The 17,509-nt window shown below is 33.8% G+C and overlaps 1 protein-coding gene across 5 annotated transcripts in view; it reads right to left on the bottom strand.

Annotated features, from left to right (window-relative positions):
- The window catches only part of LOC111061083 (5'-AMP-activated protein kinase subunit gamma-1), a 281,502-nt gene that overhangs the window by 41,924 nt on the left and 222,069 nt on the right, over positions 1 to 17,509 (bottom strand). Inside the window, exon 2 of one of the 5 annotated variants that reach the window (XM_039424289.1) lies at positions 6,064 to 6,933. The exons of 3 other annotated variants lie outside the window; for them this stretch is intronic. In XM_039424289.1, the coding sequence (XP_039280223.1) occupies positions 6,064 to 6,448 (385 nt within the window). In that variant the 5' untranslated portion in view covers positions 6,449 to 6,933. The remainder of the gene's footprint in view (positions 1 to 6,063; positions 6,934 to 17,509) is intronic. One more of the 5 variants, XM_039424290.1, reaches the window with a different exon arrangement.

The raw sequence follows: 17,509 nt of genomic DNA, 5'->3' as shown, positions 1-17,509 counted from the left end.
ATGCTTTCTACTGCAGAATGGAACTGGATACCATTCATTCATCTACAGAAAGTGTTTTTTCATTTGCATGTTTTAGAAAGAGCCGCATATTTTTCATTCCCCCCCCCTCCAATGTATCTATTGACCAATGGAGCAGCCGCTTTTATATATATATTCGGGAGCAAAAACTTCATTCCAAGTACAATAGGACAAGAAGTGGAGATGCAACCTTTTCGCAGCAATAGAATGATAAATTATGAGAAGAAAAGTGTTCGTCGATATAGACCAAGAATTGAGTTGCCTTGAACCTTGCCTCACACTCCGTTAACCTCATAGATCTTCTTCCTCTGTTTCAACTCTCTCGAGATCTTGGCAGCTTTTTTTGACAAAAATCTGTTCAACAATGAATGGACCCAATTATGCCATCAAATCTCTAGAGGAAGAGAAACTGAATTTCCCTGCCAACAGGAAGCTGGAAAACTTCACAATGGGGCTCATTATTTATGTAACGATTCGTGGGATGGCAGCAAGACAGAAAGGAAGAGTATTTAGGAGGACGACTCAGTTTGAATGTTGTTGTAACAGTGCATACAAAACGACGATGGAAATCCCTCAATACGGATTACGGATTTAGAGATACATTGTAGAAAATGTGTACGGAAATAGCCAATAAGCTATTTGTGATTCTAGTTGGATCGATCATCAAACAAATGGGAAAAATATGAGCAGAAATAGATTTGTTTCATACTTGAAAAATAAGTTGATCAAATATAAGAATCTGTTACGTTGGGTATGCTATTTGGAATTATTGATATCCTTGTACTATGCGTTGATCTATTCGAAAATGGACATCTCACAACTAAAAATGGAGATATCTCACAACCTTATGCCCAATAATTGTTCTTCAAAAATCATTCATGAGAATAATTTCAAGTAAAAGAAGAATGAATTATTATTCTGTTGTGAATAGAAAAGATATCAAAATTTCTAGCAGCTAGCTCATATACTAGTGACCCCCTGGGTTAGAGAACTCGCTCAAAAACTGTTGTATTGTAATCTTTGAAACCCACAACTATTATTATACAGAGTTGATGAAAATAGCAAAATATTCCTCTTACAAAAATAATTTGACATTTCATTGGGGATTCTATTTGAAATGAAAAATATTACTTTTCAAAAATTACTCTGTCGCTTCAGTAACATCTTTGTCTCTCATATGAATGCAAATTTATTTTTTCAAATGAGAAGGTGGTCATGTGATACATGATTTCGATACAGAATTCCAAGAGAAAATAAATACTCTTCAATGTTTCTTTCCATTACAAACTGCTTGTAAATGATCACTTTCAAAAATACTTAAACTACGACGAAAATAAATGGGGAATACCGTACATTGATCAGGATTAAAATTTAACCGACTTTTGTGCAACTGGGCCTTTGTGAGGGAAATTTCTGCATTCCTCTGGGAATTAATCTCAATGAAACAACAGAACTGAATCCTCATCATTCTACCTTCATTTAGAGGCTTTTGTTTAAGCCGAATGGAAATCTATTTATAAAAAAATGAATGGGGATGGTTTCTGAACAGAAATTTTAATAGGGGGGGGGGGGGTAATAATAATCATTAATCCATTTCACAGTCATATGTTTTCGAAATTTTCGGCCGAGCGGCTACTGAAGAACGAAAAGATGATCATGATTCAAGATCATATTATTGTGATAATATGATTTAGCATCTAAAGTTACCAGCTGTAATAAACATATCACCCTGTGATAAATTATTGTGTACTGGTATTAAAACGGTAGTTTGGAGTTGAAGTGTAGTTGATTGGTACCACCTGTTGATAATGGTTCCTTAGAAGACCTATACAAATAATTATCACTCCCCTATCATTGAGAAACTGGAAAATGTTGAAAAAAATTATTCACCTAATGAAAGAGAGTATATATATATTGTATAGTATACAGTAAGAAAGACCAGGTTGACCAAGAACTCAGTACATCGACAATTCATTCAACTAATTCTGTATTGATGAAATTATAATCATTTTCTCTATTGATAATCAATTTCATCAACTAACTGAAAAAAGTACTTCAATTTCCATGAATTTCTTAATAGAATTATATAAATCTAAAGTGTAGGTCATATCTAAATTCACAAAGAGCTCGATTCTTGTTGGCAAGATAGATGTTATTCAATGCAGAAGCCATTGTTATTTTACTAAAAGATAGGATAAAATGAATAGTTCTTTCAGGGGGAGTTTTGACAACCAACAAAACTCATTTTTCATTTGAAGAAATAATTTCAAAAAGGTCCATAGGACCTTACTTTTTTGTTCAGCTTGCCAAAATACCCCTCATTTCAATATTAAAATTTTCGACTGACAGTACAGTGAGTCAATCATTCTATCAAGGCTTGAATAGTTATGAAATTTTAATTAAATAAAAATGGTAGAGAATAATAATTATAATGTAGATATCAACATCTTTATTTAAAGACATATTAACTGCATGCGTTTTCATATTGCCGATACAGCATTGATAAAACTGTAGACGTTTATTTAGCAGTCTCAAGAAACTGTTCTAGCTGAAAAATTAATATAGTACATGCCACGTGTAGGCTTATACATTCCATCAGGAAAACGAAGTTCAAAACTATGGTTTTGAGATAATTCCTTTGATGCAGCTGTTTTACATTCACCATTATAAATTATACAGAGTTTGTGAAAATAAAAATATTTATTGATTACCAAAGCAATACTATTATTATATTAATGATAATAATTAATTATTAAAACAATACTTATTATATCTATAATAATAATATTATTAAACATATTTATCAATTATCAGAACAATATTATTGCGGTTGAGTGGAATCAGGCAGAAAGCAATAATATAACAGATGTTCTTTTTTGAATTTCTATCATATTATTTTGTTATTTCCAATGATTACAACATATGTTAGAATATCACATGTCAATAAATAAATATTATCTCATTTCTATATGGCACTCACCTTACCATGTTCATAACCTTACTTAATAGGATCCTTTTTCATCCTTTGAAACCCTTAGAGGCAAAATATCTCAAAATCCGTTCTTAGTGCGCGTCTAGCATGTTTGAAGAATATTTTTGCAAAGTTTCAAGTCTGTAGGACAATTAGTTTGAGCTGTAGTGTGATTTTACATCAAAATTTTCGAAAAATGCCCTCTCCTGGACCCCCCTGTGCTCCTGATCGAAATTTTTCTGCATAGATCTAATTTTTTTTCGTAGCTGAAAAAAAAAGTTCCTCATGACTTTGCTGTGCAATGAGCGGTTAACAAGTACAAAATTTTGGGGGGGCCCCAGCTCCCTCAGGGGGGCAAATTTCTGAAAATCCTTTCTTAGTGGATGTTTTCAGGCTACCATAAACAATCGTGCAAAATCTCAAGTTTTTAGGCTCAGTAGTTTGGGCTGTGGTGTAATTTCAGTCTGTAGGGGCTTAGCCTTTTATAAGTATAGAGATTTTGGCATACTGGATACTACTGTACTTATCATTTATTCATTTACAACAATATGAGAGCACATGGGAAAATCCCTAAATTGAGAATTAAGAGAATCCTAATCAAGAGAATTGAAATAATTGTAGCAATATAAATAGGTTATGTGCTCTGTGTGGTCACGAAGACATGGTCCTGTACCAAATAAAACTGTAGAATTCTACAAGATATGTGTGTTTTTATTTCATTGTGGCAATACAAATACCTTTGGGTATTGCAGTATTGAAAATTGATTGGAAGAAAGAAAAAAATATGATGAAAAAAATACTACCCTATGTTGATAAAAACAGAAAATAAGGAGAAGAAAATAGGATATTAAAATAATATAAGATAAGAAACTGATAAGAGAGAAACTATGAGAAAGATCCATGACCAATAATAACGAGGTGAATGATAGCAGAAACAAAAAATCAAAAGAAGTTACACTTACTATGCTACTGGATGTTATGATGCTCAGGTCTAGCTTTGGGAATTAGGTGTCTACATTGATACTATAGAATGGTAGAAATAATGTCAAATTATACATACAAACTCATACCAAATTATTGAATTGAATTTTACAACTGTGCATTGCTTATTAGTAAGTACAAAGCTGATTGGAAGAATTAAAGAGCATTTAATATTTCATACGTTTAGAAGTTAGTATCATTGAGCAATTATTGGACGGTGCAAATAGGCAAGATGTTCATAAGAATAGGAATCAATTAATTGGAAACTTGATTTATTTGAGTATTAAAGTTCTGAACTTAGATAGTTCTGAGTATGAATAGTTTATTTGTGAATGACATCATTTGGAGGGCTGAGAAACACTGATGCTATTGGACTAACTAACATTTCACTACAACAGTAAAGACAGACTAATAGACCGTAAATGAATACACTCTCGTATTCATTCAAGTTAATTGAGCTACAAAGCTAAGCCCGACAGAGATACTAACAATGGCCCGTCTACTACTGGAAAAGAGAATACACATGAGGGTTATTAGTTTTCATCACCCGTTTCAACGTTCCAACTGCAAGCCAGTTAAGTATTCTACAAGCTGTGACTAGAATGTCATTGGAGAGATGTGATCTATAAATCCATTCTTGCTCCATGATGGGGGTTATTAACTCGCTATCATATAATGTTCGGGACGTAATATTAATATTCAGAGTTACAATAAGGAGCGCGTATTGTTGGAGATATTGTAATATTCATGTACAATACGTGATTATCACAAGGGGTCATGAGACTTGAGATAATAACTTTCGGGCAATTTCATATATGGAATGATTTTGATTTTGCTACTTTCCAAATACATTCCACTACTTTGATACACTGTCTTCAAAACTAATATCTCTCAAGTAAAATATATTTTGTGATATTTTTCAAGTATTATCAATCAACATGCAATCCTGGAACGCAAAAAATTATTGATGGGAAGCTGACTTCCATCACTTAAATTCACTGTTTTAAAATTAGTGGAAAGTGACGCTGGTTATTACTTACGTACATGGCAAAACAGAGATCTTGCAACACGCACATACAAATTAAACTGACAGCACATAACTGATAGTTACATGAATTACCTTCTTCACCTCATCTTAGTTAACTGAATGATTCTAATGTCAAGAGAAGAAGGCTAGAACAGGCTGTGCAGGCTGGAGGAGCTTATTTCTCTGATTTCAGATTAGGAACGATAAAGTTAGATATGAAAAGTTCACAGTAATCAAACTATTCAACTTGTTTTTCGATTTGAAGAATGAGTGGAGAAGGAAATGAAACTATTGATGAAATAGAAATGTGATAAGATAGGATGAGACACTAATTTCTTTATTGCTCCAAAGCTTATAGAACTTTCCAATACCAGGATCCCCTATGACCTCTCTTGTTTACTTCTCGTGGTTTTCTTATACAGATCATGAAAGCAAAGCACATTATAAGATAGAAAAACAAGAAAAAATATTATAAATTAAAATTATTTCCAAGCAACAGTCTCATAATCCAACGAATGATGAAGGCTTTACAAGCCTAAATTTAGAGTGAAGAATATATCTTGCAATATGGATATACTTCTATAAATATCAATATTAATGCTTTAAAATATTTTTTCAACATTTTTATGATAGACTGTTTTCACGATAAATTTACTCTCAAACATACTCGTGCATGAGAAAATTTTAAAAAGCATAGACTTAATACTTCTTCATAGATGAAGCATATCTCGAATAATAATGAGAAATGCAGTTAGCCTAAACGTAAAATTCTCAAGAGTGTGTTTCTCTGTTGCTATACCAAAATTATAAAAGCACAGTGTAATCAAAGATGAGTAAAGAAATAAAAAAATTGAATCTAGTTGTACTGAACAATCTACAAATAGGTTTTAAAAATGTATCTTGTATACATTGCTTAAATTCATATTTTATTATTAATTGGAATGTTCGAAAGATATGTATCGATTGGGTAACATTTAAAAAAATATCGATGAAAGAATAGAAATAGAATAGAAAGTTGATTATCGGAGCTTCTACAGAAGAAAGAGGAGAAGATGGTGATGATTACCTTCATGTAGTATCTCATTGTATATGCGGTAGGTGGTTTCGCAGTCTAGTGTGGGAGGGGCCTTATGATGATGGCGGTTGCCGTCGTCGAGGGACCGCGACCGTGTGCGGAACACAGCGGGATCCTCCTTGCCGCCGGGCACATCCAGCAGACACGAGGTGCGTCGAGACTTGCTCGGCGACACCTTCTTGGTGATGGCCTTCAGGAGATCCTGGATGGACCGGGAGAGCTTGGGACCGGGACTCGGTGATCGCGATCGGAAGCCCAGGCGGCTGTTGCGTGGGGAACCCTTTCCCATAAACTGTTTCGCATCTTCGGCGGGCGGAGTCACTGTGTAAATCGGCGGTATAAGCGTTCTGTTATCCAGCACGTGATTGTTATTCATTGTGTCAGTCAACCACCGACTACGTCACTAATATTGTAGAACTCTATTTGTCACTTGATCAAAATTATTTGGAGATGTTAATTGAAATTGAAAACTACTTTGTCAAAACTCACTTGGTCAGAATTATTATTGAAAGTATTGAAATAGAAAACTAACTCTATCAAATCTATTTATTTGTATTACAAAACACTATATTGGTCAGAGTTATTTTCAAAAGTTATTGAAATTCAAAACTAACTTTCACAAAACTATAAAAAACTAATAATTTGAAAATGTTTCAACGTTTACTAGGCGTATTTTGCTAGCAGCAATCAGTTTTTGTTGCGGTCGAGAAGCATTTAAATACACACGCACGCGCCACTTGGAGCACACGCCGTAAACTAGTTGGCAACCAACCGCAGTCGAAATGGTCGTCAGAAGCATAAAAGCATATTTGAAATGAAGTTTCGTTCCTACGACACTAAACACATCAACACTGTTATAAGCTGTAATAGAGAATTCCAAAGTAAGTGTTTTGGGTCGATGAGAAATAAAACTGCTCACAGTTGTGTCGACTAGGCCTTTAGTATTCTCTTACTAAAATATTTTACGTCCAACTTCTGGTATGGTGATCTAGATTAAATTTGTATTTTTCTTTTCTAAAACATCTTTTTGCTTTCGATTGAAAAAAATAATATGAAGTTAATTATATTTGTATGGGTTTTGATTGAATGATTATTGTTATTCATCAATCAAATTGGTATGATAATTTGAATTTTTATTCTATGCAGGGATCGGTTCTGGAATGGAAATATAGGTAACTGGATGTAGTTGTAGGGGGGAGGGAGATTTGTAAAGTTGCACCACTGACTTTTCATCTCTTATAATACTTTATTGAACTCTGGAAAAATTCCCGAAAAATTAGTTTTTTTTAGACATGGCTAAACTCCAACTTCAATTAATCTTAACAAATAAGTGACATCATGATGAAGTAGAGAGAGACAAACATCTCAATGCATAATTAATTAATCGCGACCAACTTGTTAACAAGCAAACAACTATAATCATGTCACACGAAAATTAGCTGATAGTAAACATGAGTTTGTTGCATACATAACATGTCAAGGGTCGTACTCAAGAGTCAAGAATGAGCGAAGCATGTAATTTCCTTGTGTTATCAGCTAGAACTGAAAGTCGAAGAGCAATTTGAGAAGATTTGAATATTGAAAACATTCTTCAACATGAGTCATGAAATGTGCATCAAGATATAATGTGATTGGACTCGATTGTGAAATCAACATATAACATCATTAAGTATGAGCGAAAAGAGTTGATTGGAATATTCTCTCATTAGTGCATAAAAAGGATTTGCAATGCTTAAAGACTTATTAACCTAAGTCTATAGGAATTTAAGGATATTTTCATTACTATAGACTTAATTTTTACTGAAAAATAATCATAGTGACCCGGCAAAAATTACTAATTAATAACCAATCGAGCATCAATGGATTATGCTCAGGTACTGTGAAATTTCTGTTGATAAACTACATAGACATCACGATAGTTAGGGACAACAACACGAGGAAAGAGAGCTGGCAAGTAGAAGACTTGAAAAGAAAGCTTTAGGAATTTATAACGTTGGTAGAGTGTTATTGAGATACAGAAGTTCAAATTTAAATAGAAGCCGTTTCTTACACGTTTTTTATGATGTGATAATAGAGAAAAATTCCACCCAACTCAAGTTTCGAAGACAGTCAAATATTTATCGATCCATTATACACCAAAATAGCTCTAAAAGCTAATATAAACTTGAAAAAGAAAGAAAGAAAGATTCGAATGTTTTGTAGCATTTAAATAAATCAGTATTCCTAGACACAACAAGGTGCACTCCTTCCGTGAAAAAAATAAAGTATCAATTTTGTTTTTCAATCCAGAATTAATTGTGAAGGAGATCTGATAGAGCTGAAGTAGGCCAAAGTCTGTGGATGAAATTGATATAAGTCAGCTGAATTAATGGGCACTATTGAGTTGGACGATTGGGCAATCCGGCAATCGGTACCAGTCAAAGTCCAACATGCAAAAGAATTCTTCATACTAAACACTGATAAGTCACAACCACGATTCTATGATAATTTAAACAACTAATTCAAAGAAATAGCATCGACGCCGACATTTGGAGACTCAAGCCTTCTCAAGTGGAATAGAATATTTTCCATACTATTTAGTGTCGACGAACATTGAATGGAATGATTAAATCACAATGACTGAATTGAGTAACAAGAGAAACTCTATTTTAAGAATTATAAATTGGTAAAATAGACTTAGTCAAGATGTATTCTCATGGAATAGAAACTAGTAGAACTAGTTCAGATGGGAATTGAAATGAAAAGAAACTGGATTCCAGTGTAATGGACGTAATCACATTACTCATTGAATTAAATAGTCGAATATGATGAATGGGATCATGGAGTGTCTTCACAATGAACACTTAGTTCGGAAGAGGCACATTCTAAAGTTGTGACACACATTCTATCAAATATCCATCTGTCATCCTACAAATAAAATCTTTGTCTCTCTTTCTTTCAGTCGAATCATATGATAGCTCGATATAAGAACATAGAATTGGGTTCACTCTTCCACTTCTACAATATGAGCACGATGTGATACTTTGATCTGAATAGCCAGGGGAACTATTAGTTAATTAAATCATTAAAATTAAAAAAAATGATAAACCCCAATTTGAAAATATTCTATCAGCTAGCAATTGGCGATTAGCTTCTCAATGTAAACACGTTAAGACTGCGCTATCTTCGTCGCAACAAATGTTTCAATAGTGTTACACATGGCTAAAAAAAGGATGATGAAATTTGCAACATGAACAGCGGTTTTCAGCATTGACAAATGAGTACTCAAGTTATTACTACTGAACCAAACTGGAACTAACCGCAACTATCTACTAGAGATATAATTTTCTACTTACAGCAATAAAAATACAAAGGCAATTTTAAATTGTTCATTCCATGTAATTCCGTTGCAGACACTAGCCTAGTTGCAGTAAACGTCCATGTATTTTTCTCATCTATCAAAGTCATTCTCAGCTGGAGTGCACGTGGAGAGACAAAGTGGGCCAGACCTATTACATGCAACAACAGAGAACGGACACTACTGCTCAGAAGTGGAGATGATGATAATAGGCCACGAGAAACAAAGTCCAATTTCCTCACTAGCAAGGATGAACGGATCGGGAGGATGATGAAAGTAGATCGGCCACTTGGAGAATCTTCCGGGGAAAGAAGTGGGGAATCGTCTCGAGCAAGGGAAGGATGAAGATAGCATGGAAGTGCATGTCGCGGCTTCGGAAACAATGCGCAGTACAAAGCACAATCAATTTCCTGCTGGTAACAAGCTTGTTCGACAACCCATTGAATTGCTTCGATTATCAAAACCCGCAAATAGCAATTAACGGACAAAATCACTCAGATAACGAATTAAAAGGGCAGAAACGATAATGGATATTGGGCAAAAATGTAGAAATTTCAGGCTAATTTATTGAATTTTCGAGGCTAGTTAAGACATGTAGAGCTGGAAGGGTGAATTATAAATAATGATCAGAGCCTACTTTTGGATATAATAAGTGGATGATGGAATGAGGATAGATTTACACCTAGAATAATGAATCAAACTTTACACTTTTTGCTTTAGTAAGTATAATTCACTTTTTATTGGGCCAATTCAATTATGTATTGGTTTTGTGAAAGAGTAATATGAAGTAAGGAGCAGGTAACCTAGTCACAAGTGATGATGAATGTATTATTAATAAACATAAGAGATAACTTATCCAGAAAGGTTCACTGCAGTACCAATTATTTTTTAATACAAAAGAGTTTTTAAGCTAGAGTTTAAAAGCATAATAGCATCTATTATGAATCGTTTAATACGGATTTCGAAATTGAACTCGAAAGCTGAAAGTTCAAAGCTGGAAGGGTAAGCCAATTTTCTTGAGTCGAGAAACAAATCGCTTTTCAACTAATTGCCTGAGAAGCACCACACCAATGACAAAAGGTTCAACTCTGTGGAAATTCAATTTCCGACAAAGTTGTCGCTCGCTAAGAGGTGATAATGCAACTGCAAAGATTCTAATTCCTAATTCTTTGAGTCAAAGATGGAGAGGATTGTCTTCAGGAAAATACTGCAGACAAAACAAGTGAACTTCATTCACCACTGAAAGGCTTGGATTCAATAGTAGAAAGAGTGGTTCCTTACAGTCAGCCAACTGAGACATCAGGTGGTTCGACTTGTATCTTATTTATCCGATAAAACTTGAACCTTGTAATTCTTTCTGAAGCTTTCCGATGATTCTCAAATTTCAGATTTCAATTCCAATTCTTTCGCAAACTAAATTGTTAGACATAGAAATCCCAATAGGAAGATCAAATTGATTAATCATCGAACGATTTTCTGTTTGTATAGCACTTTCATCAAGGTGCAGGCCTTGTACACAGAACAGAATTGAGCTTAACTAGATAACTATAACTCATTCTTTGAAGTGGAAATAAGGCTTTGATATTTGAATGGTGCTTTGATGGATGGATCCCAAATCCCATTAAGCTTTAGATGAGTGAACAAATACACAAGCAAAGTGTCTCTGGCCCGCACGTGTACTAGTAATTGGCTCAAGTCGCCTCAGGTTGTATACAATATTCATCGTCTTATTCTGATGGATGAAATTGATTCGAAACTAAGCTCACTGAAATCCTCAGGGTTCTCTATAGAGCGATTTGCTGGTAAATTCATCATCCTACTACTAATTTCCATATTTACCTTGCAACAGCAGCCCTAACCATCACTACAACTGTACAACTATTAATCCCGTTAGACTATCAATAACAACGATTTAGTATTGATTTTGGCACACCTATTTGGTAGTTGAAAGTTCATGGCATCTCTCAAACAATTATTTATTGTCAAGAGATTGAAACCATTAAAATAAACAACTTTAAAAAATTACGTTAAATTAATGGAAGATTTGAATAAAATTTCATTCTCATAATTTTATAATTAGCTATTTTTATAATTTATTATTTTCTCATATTTTCTATCTTCTTTTTATTGAAAATTGTATTATGTTGGAAATTATTGTATAGCGTGGAGGAGGCAAAATGGGGTTTTTTACCTGTTGTCTCCATGAATAAATAAATAGATAAAATAGAATTAAGTCTCAGTAATAATGTAGGATGACCAAATGGAAATAAGTCAACAAATTGTGGCAAATCAATTTTGACTAGCAAGATTCTAGTACTATCAACCGAATAGATATAGATAAAGCCAATGTACCTAAAATACATTCTAAATGAAATGTATTCTAGGTACCTTGGATAAAGCTACCACTCAGATTGAGGCTATTCAACTGTGTCACACAACATATCAGCTGCTGCCTATTCCTGCAGTACAGCAAGATACATAACAATTTCAATGTGCAAATGACGAGAAATGGAGTGGTGCAATTGAATGAGCTATTGTTGGAGACTGGTCGATTACAACTTACAACAATGCACGACTAATGACAACATGGTTTTGAACTCTGGTCATTGATCAGACACTGACGTTCAGCAATGCTGTATCAACATGGCAACAGATCAACGAATTTTCCGTAATCAAACAGTGTTCAAATCAACTATGATAAAAATGATACATTGTTTCAATCATTCCCTGAGGATGTTGTATTGTGAAATTAGTTTTTTATTGGGCATTATGAAATTTCCCCCTTGTCTGAACACATTTATTACCGATCCAAGCTCATTCTCTAACGTTGTCAAATGAAGTCGACCATTCACTGTCAAAAAAAGGTTGATAAAAAGTATTTGTTGAATTCGTTAGAATTCGAAATATAATTGAATACAGCTGCAGTAACCATGCTTTAGAAGGTCAATCATATTGAAAATTGTTTCCTGAAAGGGCATCTCATTGCATGAAACTAAGCTAGTATCTAAACAAGTAACTAAGCTAAATATAGATCATTGCTAAACAGAAAAATAAGAGATGATTTCGTAAGAAGATAAATGAATGTTTTCCTTGTGAGGCAGTTATCAACCTATGTCCTATGAGGAACTATGTAATCAAAAATAAAACTAGAATTCTATTCAATAATGATGTAGTTGATATACTGATGTATGGTGAATTATGAATAAGTTATTCTGAAGACGGAATTCTTATTATGATGACAGCTCTAAAATAAAGAAATGATATATACTTTTGTTGAGCGTTGATAGTCGATTGAATTGACCTTTGATGCCTGAAAGCATTAATAACCTCTTATCATGGTTTCATTCAAGAATAGCGGCTGTCATTCACATTTCAGTTATCCCTCAATTGATTCTCAATAGTTCAACAACAAAGTTTACTCCTTATTCATTTCAAGTTGATTCTGGACCATTCTACAACTACTGACCTGTCAAATACAACAATATGTCGGTTTCGAATCATGATATTGAAACTCATGCTGGAACTCATTATGTAAAAAAGAAATGCATATTATTACTGTATCGAACTTTCGATTGAGACATGATTTGGTGGTGAATAACATGTTAATAATAGACACAGTATAATTTTTATCGGCATAACTTTGTAATTGATAAACGGAAAATAAAATGATACAGTACAGAGTGTACTCAATTTTGCAATGTTCACTGATGGAAGCGGGACTATCAGTTCTGAACAATATTGTTCAATTAGTGCAGTGGAGATTATAAGATGTGTAACATCTTAAATCTGGGTAGATGAAAAGCCCTAACAGAAATAGTAATAGGTCTAAAAATAAAGTAATTGGCTAATATCGCCAAGCAGATAATAATCAAGATAAGATAGCATCAGCTTGTTCTGGCTAAATGGTACAAGAACTTAAAAAGGATTTGAAGAAAGTTTACTACTCATAAATATATTATTTATAAAATATTTGAAGATTGAGGTTATGTAGAAGTATTCACGGGTCGGTGACCTAGAGATCGATCAAACCGAAGAACGTAGAATCTGACCAAAACCCCTTGGCAGAGCTTTATTGCATTCGGATGGTGTGCAATGTGAAAAAAACACCCGTCCACGTGGCTAATTATTAGTTAGCATGGAATTAATATTAATATATATAATATTAACTAGCATGCAAAGAGCATAAATAAAAAACCAAATAAAAATAATTTAATGTATTCAGGAAATAAGAGTTACCAGGCGCATGAATACCTAATAAAATTTGCATGCACCAATAGTAAAACGGCAGTTAATAGGCGGCAACTGTAGGCCAATTCAAAAATATTTATATATATTTATATAATTGTAGTAGATTTTGTGTAAAAATTTGTGTAATCTATGTTATCAATATGGCTCGAATGCAAAGAAATTATTAATCATATAATCTAAGCAATATTTTGGCATTTTTTGTAAGATCTATTTGAATTTAATGGCGGAGGATTGGGATATTTAAATTTTATGCTAATTTGAAAGTCGGAAAGAGGATCTGTAAAACTTGAGAAGGAAGAACCAGCACTCGCCAGCCAGATGCCACCATAAGAGGACCCCAAATATTTTAGAGCGAAGTACCTTATTAATAATTTTGTAAAAATTAAAGTTAAAGTAAATTATTAAATTTCTTAAAAGACTTCGTGATGCTATTGTGAAGCAGAAGTCATTTTTCATTTTAATTAAATTTATAACCCCTTGGAGGAGACGATTCCGGCTACCATATTCCCGGACCACATGGAGTTGGATCGACATCGGCGGCTTACAAGAAGATTTTCGACACGTGAGTGATTAAATTTGAATTTAGTGATGGGCGCCCTAGTGCTTCGAAATAATCTGATGATCAAAGCTAGCTCGCCGAAAGGGTTATTATAAATTAAGAAATTAATAAGAGTAATACTTGCGCAAGTAAAAATTAGTATTAAAGGTATTTAATTGAAAGAAAAATATATAGATCAATATTTTAGAAATTTCTATTTAATCAAAGAAGTACGAAATCTAGGCTATCAAACGTATGCATACAATATTTAATTTTTTGCAATACAATTTGCGATAATTTATCATAGTTCTAATTCACTAGATGAATGGCTCTACCTATTCCGTCAGGTGCCGAATCTTGCACCCTGAGATAAAAATATATATTCGATACAAATAAATCTACTAAATACTAGAGATTTTAATATATATATATATTTGGATTATTAGTGGCTAATTTATCAAGCTGATCTTAGAGCACATATTTTTGATTGAATTATCCAAGCCGACAAGTATTAGCAAGTACATGTCACAGCTACATGCAAAAGAATGCATATGATTTCAAGATAAAGGCACATGGTAATGATTCGTGCCACAAATCTAGAATATAAAGTTTAGCCTGTGATATTTTTATTGATTTCAAATATTGTTCTATTTTTATATTATATTTTTTATCGCTCTATATATATTTTTTGCCTCGACTGATCTTTGCATTATTTATGTAATATATGTGTGAAATTTTCATGGTGTGCAATTTATTTTTTATTCCTCATCTCTATAGTATAAGTATCATTTTTATATATATTTATTATTTATTGAATTACAAGAGTTATTGGAGAAGCCCATATCTAGGCCTATCAAGATTTTTTAAGACTGAATACTATTAGAAAACCACGACCTAATTATATTAAATCTCATGCTTTACCGACTGATGCCAAGCAGGAGGCTAATCGTTATTTAATATAAAGAATAACGTGACACAAAGACATGTCGTACCAACGTGGGACTGATGATGAGAGCCAAGCTCATTGAATAATTATTTGAAATTAGGTCAATAACCATATTGAAAATTATAGATAACTTATACGAGTTGTGAGGAAAACTGGCGAAGGGAAATTTGTATTACTTTTTGGGGAATCAATAGCTTTAAATAAAGAGAAATTATATGTTTTAAAGAAAATTTTATATTATTATTATTGTAGAAAATATATTTTATAGAGAGAGCTATTATATTTTATGGGCCTAAACTGCTAGTCAGAAATCAATGAATAGTATTATTATATTATAAGAGCTTAAGTAATAAATAGGTTACCTGGCTTGTAATGTCCATAGGCCTATCCTCATTTGTGTCCTTATTAATGCCTTGTTGGCCAAAACTTTCACTTTTTTAACAAACACTTGACACTTAATCCATTTTTAAAATATGAGTCTCTTTTCGTCCACGCAAAGTAAGGTAGCAGACACACTGCAGACGGCGATAGTAGCGGAGATCGACGCTGAGGGGGGCGCGATGGAGTCCAACGCCCAGATATCTTCAATCACCGCCAAGAATCCTGTGAACAGTAATAAACCGTTAAATGTCTCCCAAGAAGCAATAAGGAGGGTTATAGTAGAGGGGATGATCAAGTCATTTTCTAATAGTTTAGAAAAAACAATGACCACAGTAATGAAGAACTTAAAGGCGGAAATGAAGGAAATGCGGGAATCACTGAAGGATACATCGGTAAGAATGGGTAAGGAGACTGCGGAAAGAATAGATAACCTACCAGCACAAAACACTTCACAAATTCATGAAATAGCTACAAACAGGAACAATAGTCAACTTATTTCCATAAATAAACAACAGAATAGTAAATCTACACAATAGCTCACCTAAATTCTGATATAAATCAAAACAAAGTACAACTTAATTCATTGGAGACAGCCGTTGGAGAACAGCAATTATTTTCATCTGAATTAAATGCCGAAGTAGTAGATAATGAAACAGAAGCTTCTAGTCATTGGAAACAGGCCCAAGAGAAGTTGGTACAACTTGAAAGTCAAATACATCAATTTCCGCACGAGAATATAGAGCCTATTCCCATAGCAACGTTTGATTCACTACACAGTTTCAATGAATTAGGCCGTTTTGACAATACAGACCGCTATCTCCAACCTAAAGAATTTATAGATCAGATAAAACTAGTTCAATCATTAACACCCACCTCTTGGAATTTTTGGCGTCTTCGTTTGACTAGTTTATTGATTGGCGAACCCCTGATGTTCTTTCGGAGTAGAGTCCATGAATTTACATCATTGGATGAGTTTGTAGCTGTCTTCCTGGAACAGTATTGGAGCAGAAGTAAACAGTTGGACGTGCTAGCGGACATCATATCATGCGATTTCAACCCTAACTTAGACGGTGCATGTACCACTTTCGTCACTGCCCTACAGTTTAAAAATTCTCAATTGAGCGAGCCCATTAATGAATCGGCATTAGCAAGTATTATTTTAAAGAAGCTACCGTATCAAGTTAGAATGGCACTCGCCACACAACCCATTACTGATTGCAAGCAGCTGATAAATCATTTATATGGCATACAGTCTGTGATGGCAATATCAAACCACCGTTCAGACCAGAGATACGCACAAAATCAACATAACTCAAAATTTAATCAGTATAACAGCCAAAATTATGAATCAGTACCATATGATTGCTCACGATCTACCCCTCAATTTAAACGCCGCTATAATCATAATCAAAATAACAGCTGGAATAATAGAAGTTTTCAGAATCGTCAAACAAACCATTATCCACAGCAAACCTATGAAAGAAATTATTATTATGGCCGTGATCGATTTAACACAAATAATGATTACACTCAGAATAATTATAATAGAAATTACAAACCGCCACCTCATCAAATAAGTACAAACTACACATTAGAGCATGCGTCCAGATCAAATCACCAAAAAACACAGAACCCAACACCCAACAACCCGCCACCAGATATACAGAAAACTACAGCTAATAAACCAGGACTATATGATACCCCCGATATAACACCACAAGCTCAAATGAAACAAACCAAGAAAATCAAGATATTTCAACATCATACACCACCTTTAGAAATGATTTACCGAAAATATTATTAGAAGAACAAAAGCCAACACAGATAACCCACCACCAGACACACAGGATCCCATACAAGACAGCCTATCACAAAAAACCGCCGCCCACCATGCAATTAAAACCAGCCGCAAGCAACAACCCATTTTAAGTATATTGTTTCCCGCCGAAGACCCATCACCGCAGGAAGAGCAGCCCGCACATCAAGA

Source organism: Nilaparvata lugens, chromosome 3 (genome assembly GCF_014356525.2).
Source record: "Nilaparvata lugens isolate BPH chromosome 3, ASM1435652v1, whole genome shotgun sequence".
In the NCBI taxonomy this organism is placed as follows: Eukaryota; Metazoa; Arthropoda; class Insecta; order Hemiptera; family Delphacidae; genus Nilaparvata; species Nilaparvata lugens.
The sequence above is the reverse complement of the archived record's forward strand: the minus strand, read 5'-3'. Positions and strand labels throughout refer to the sequence as shown.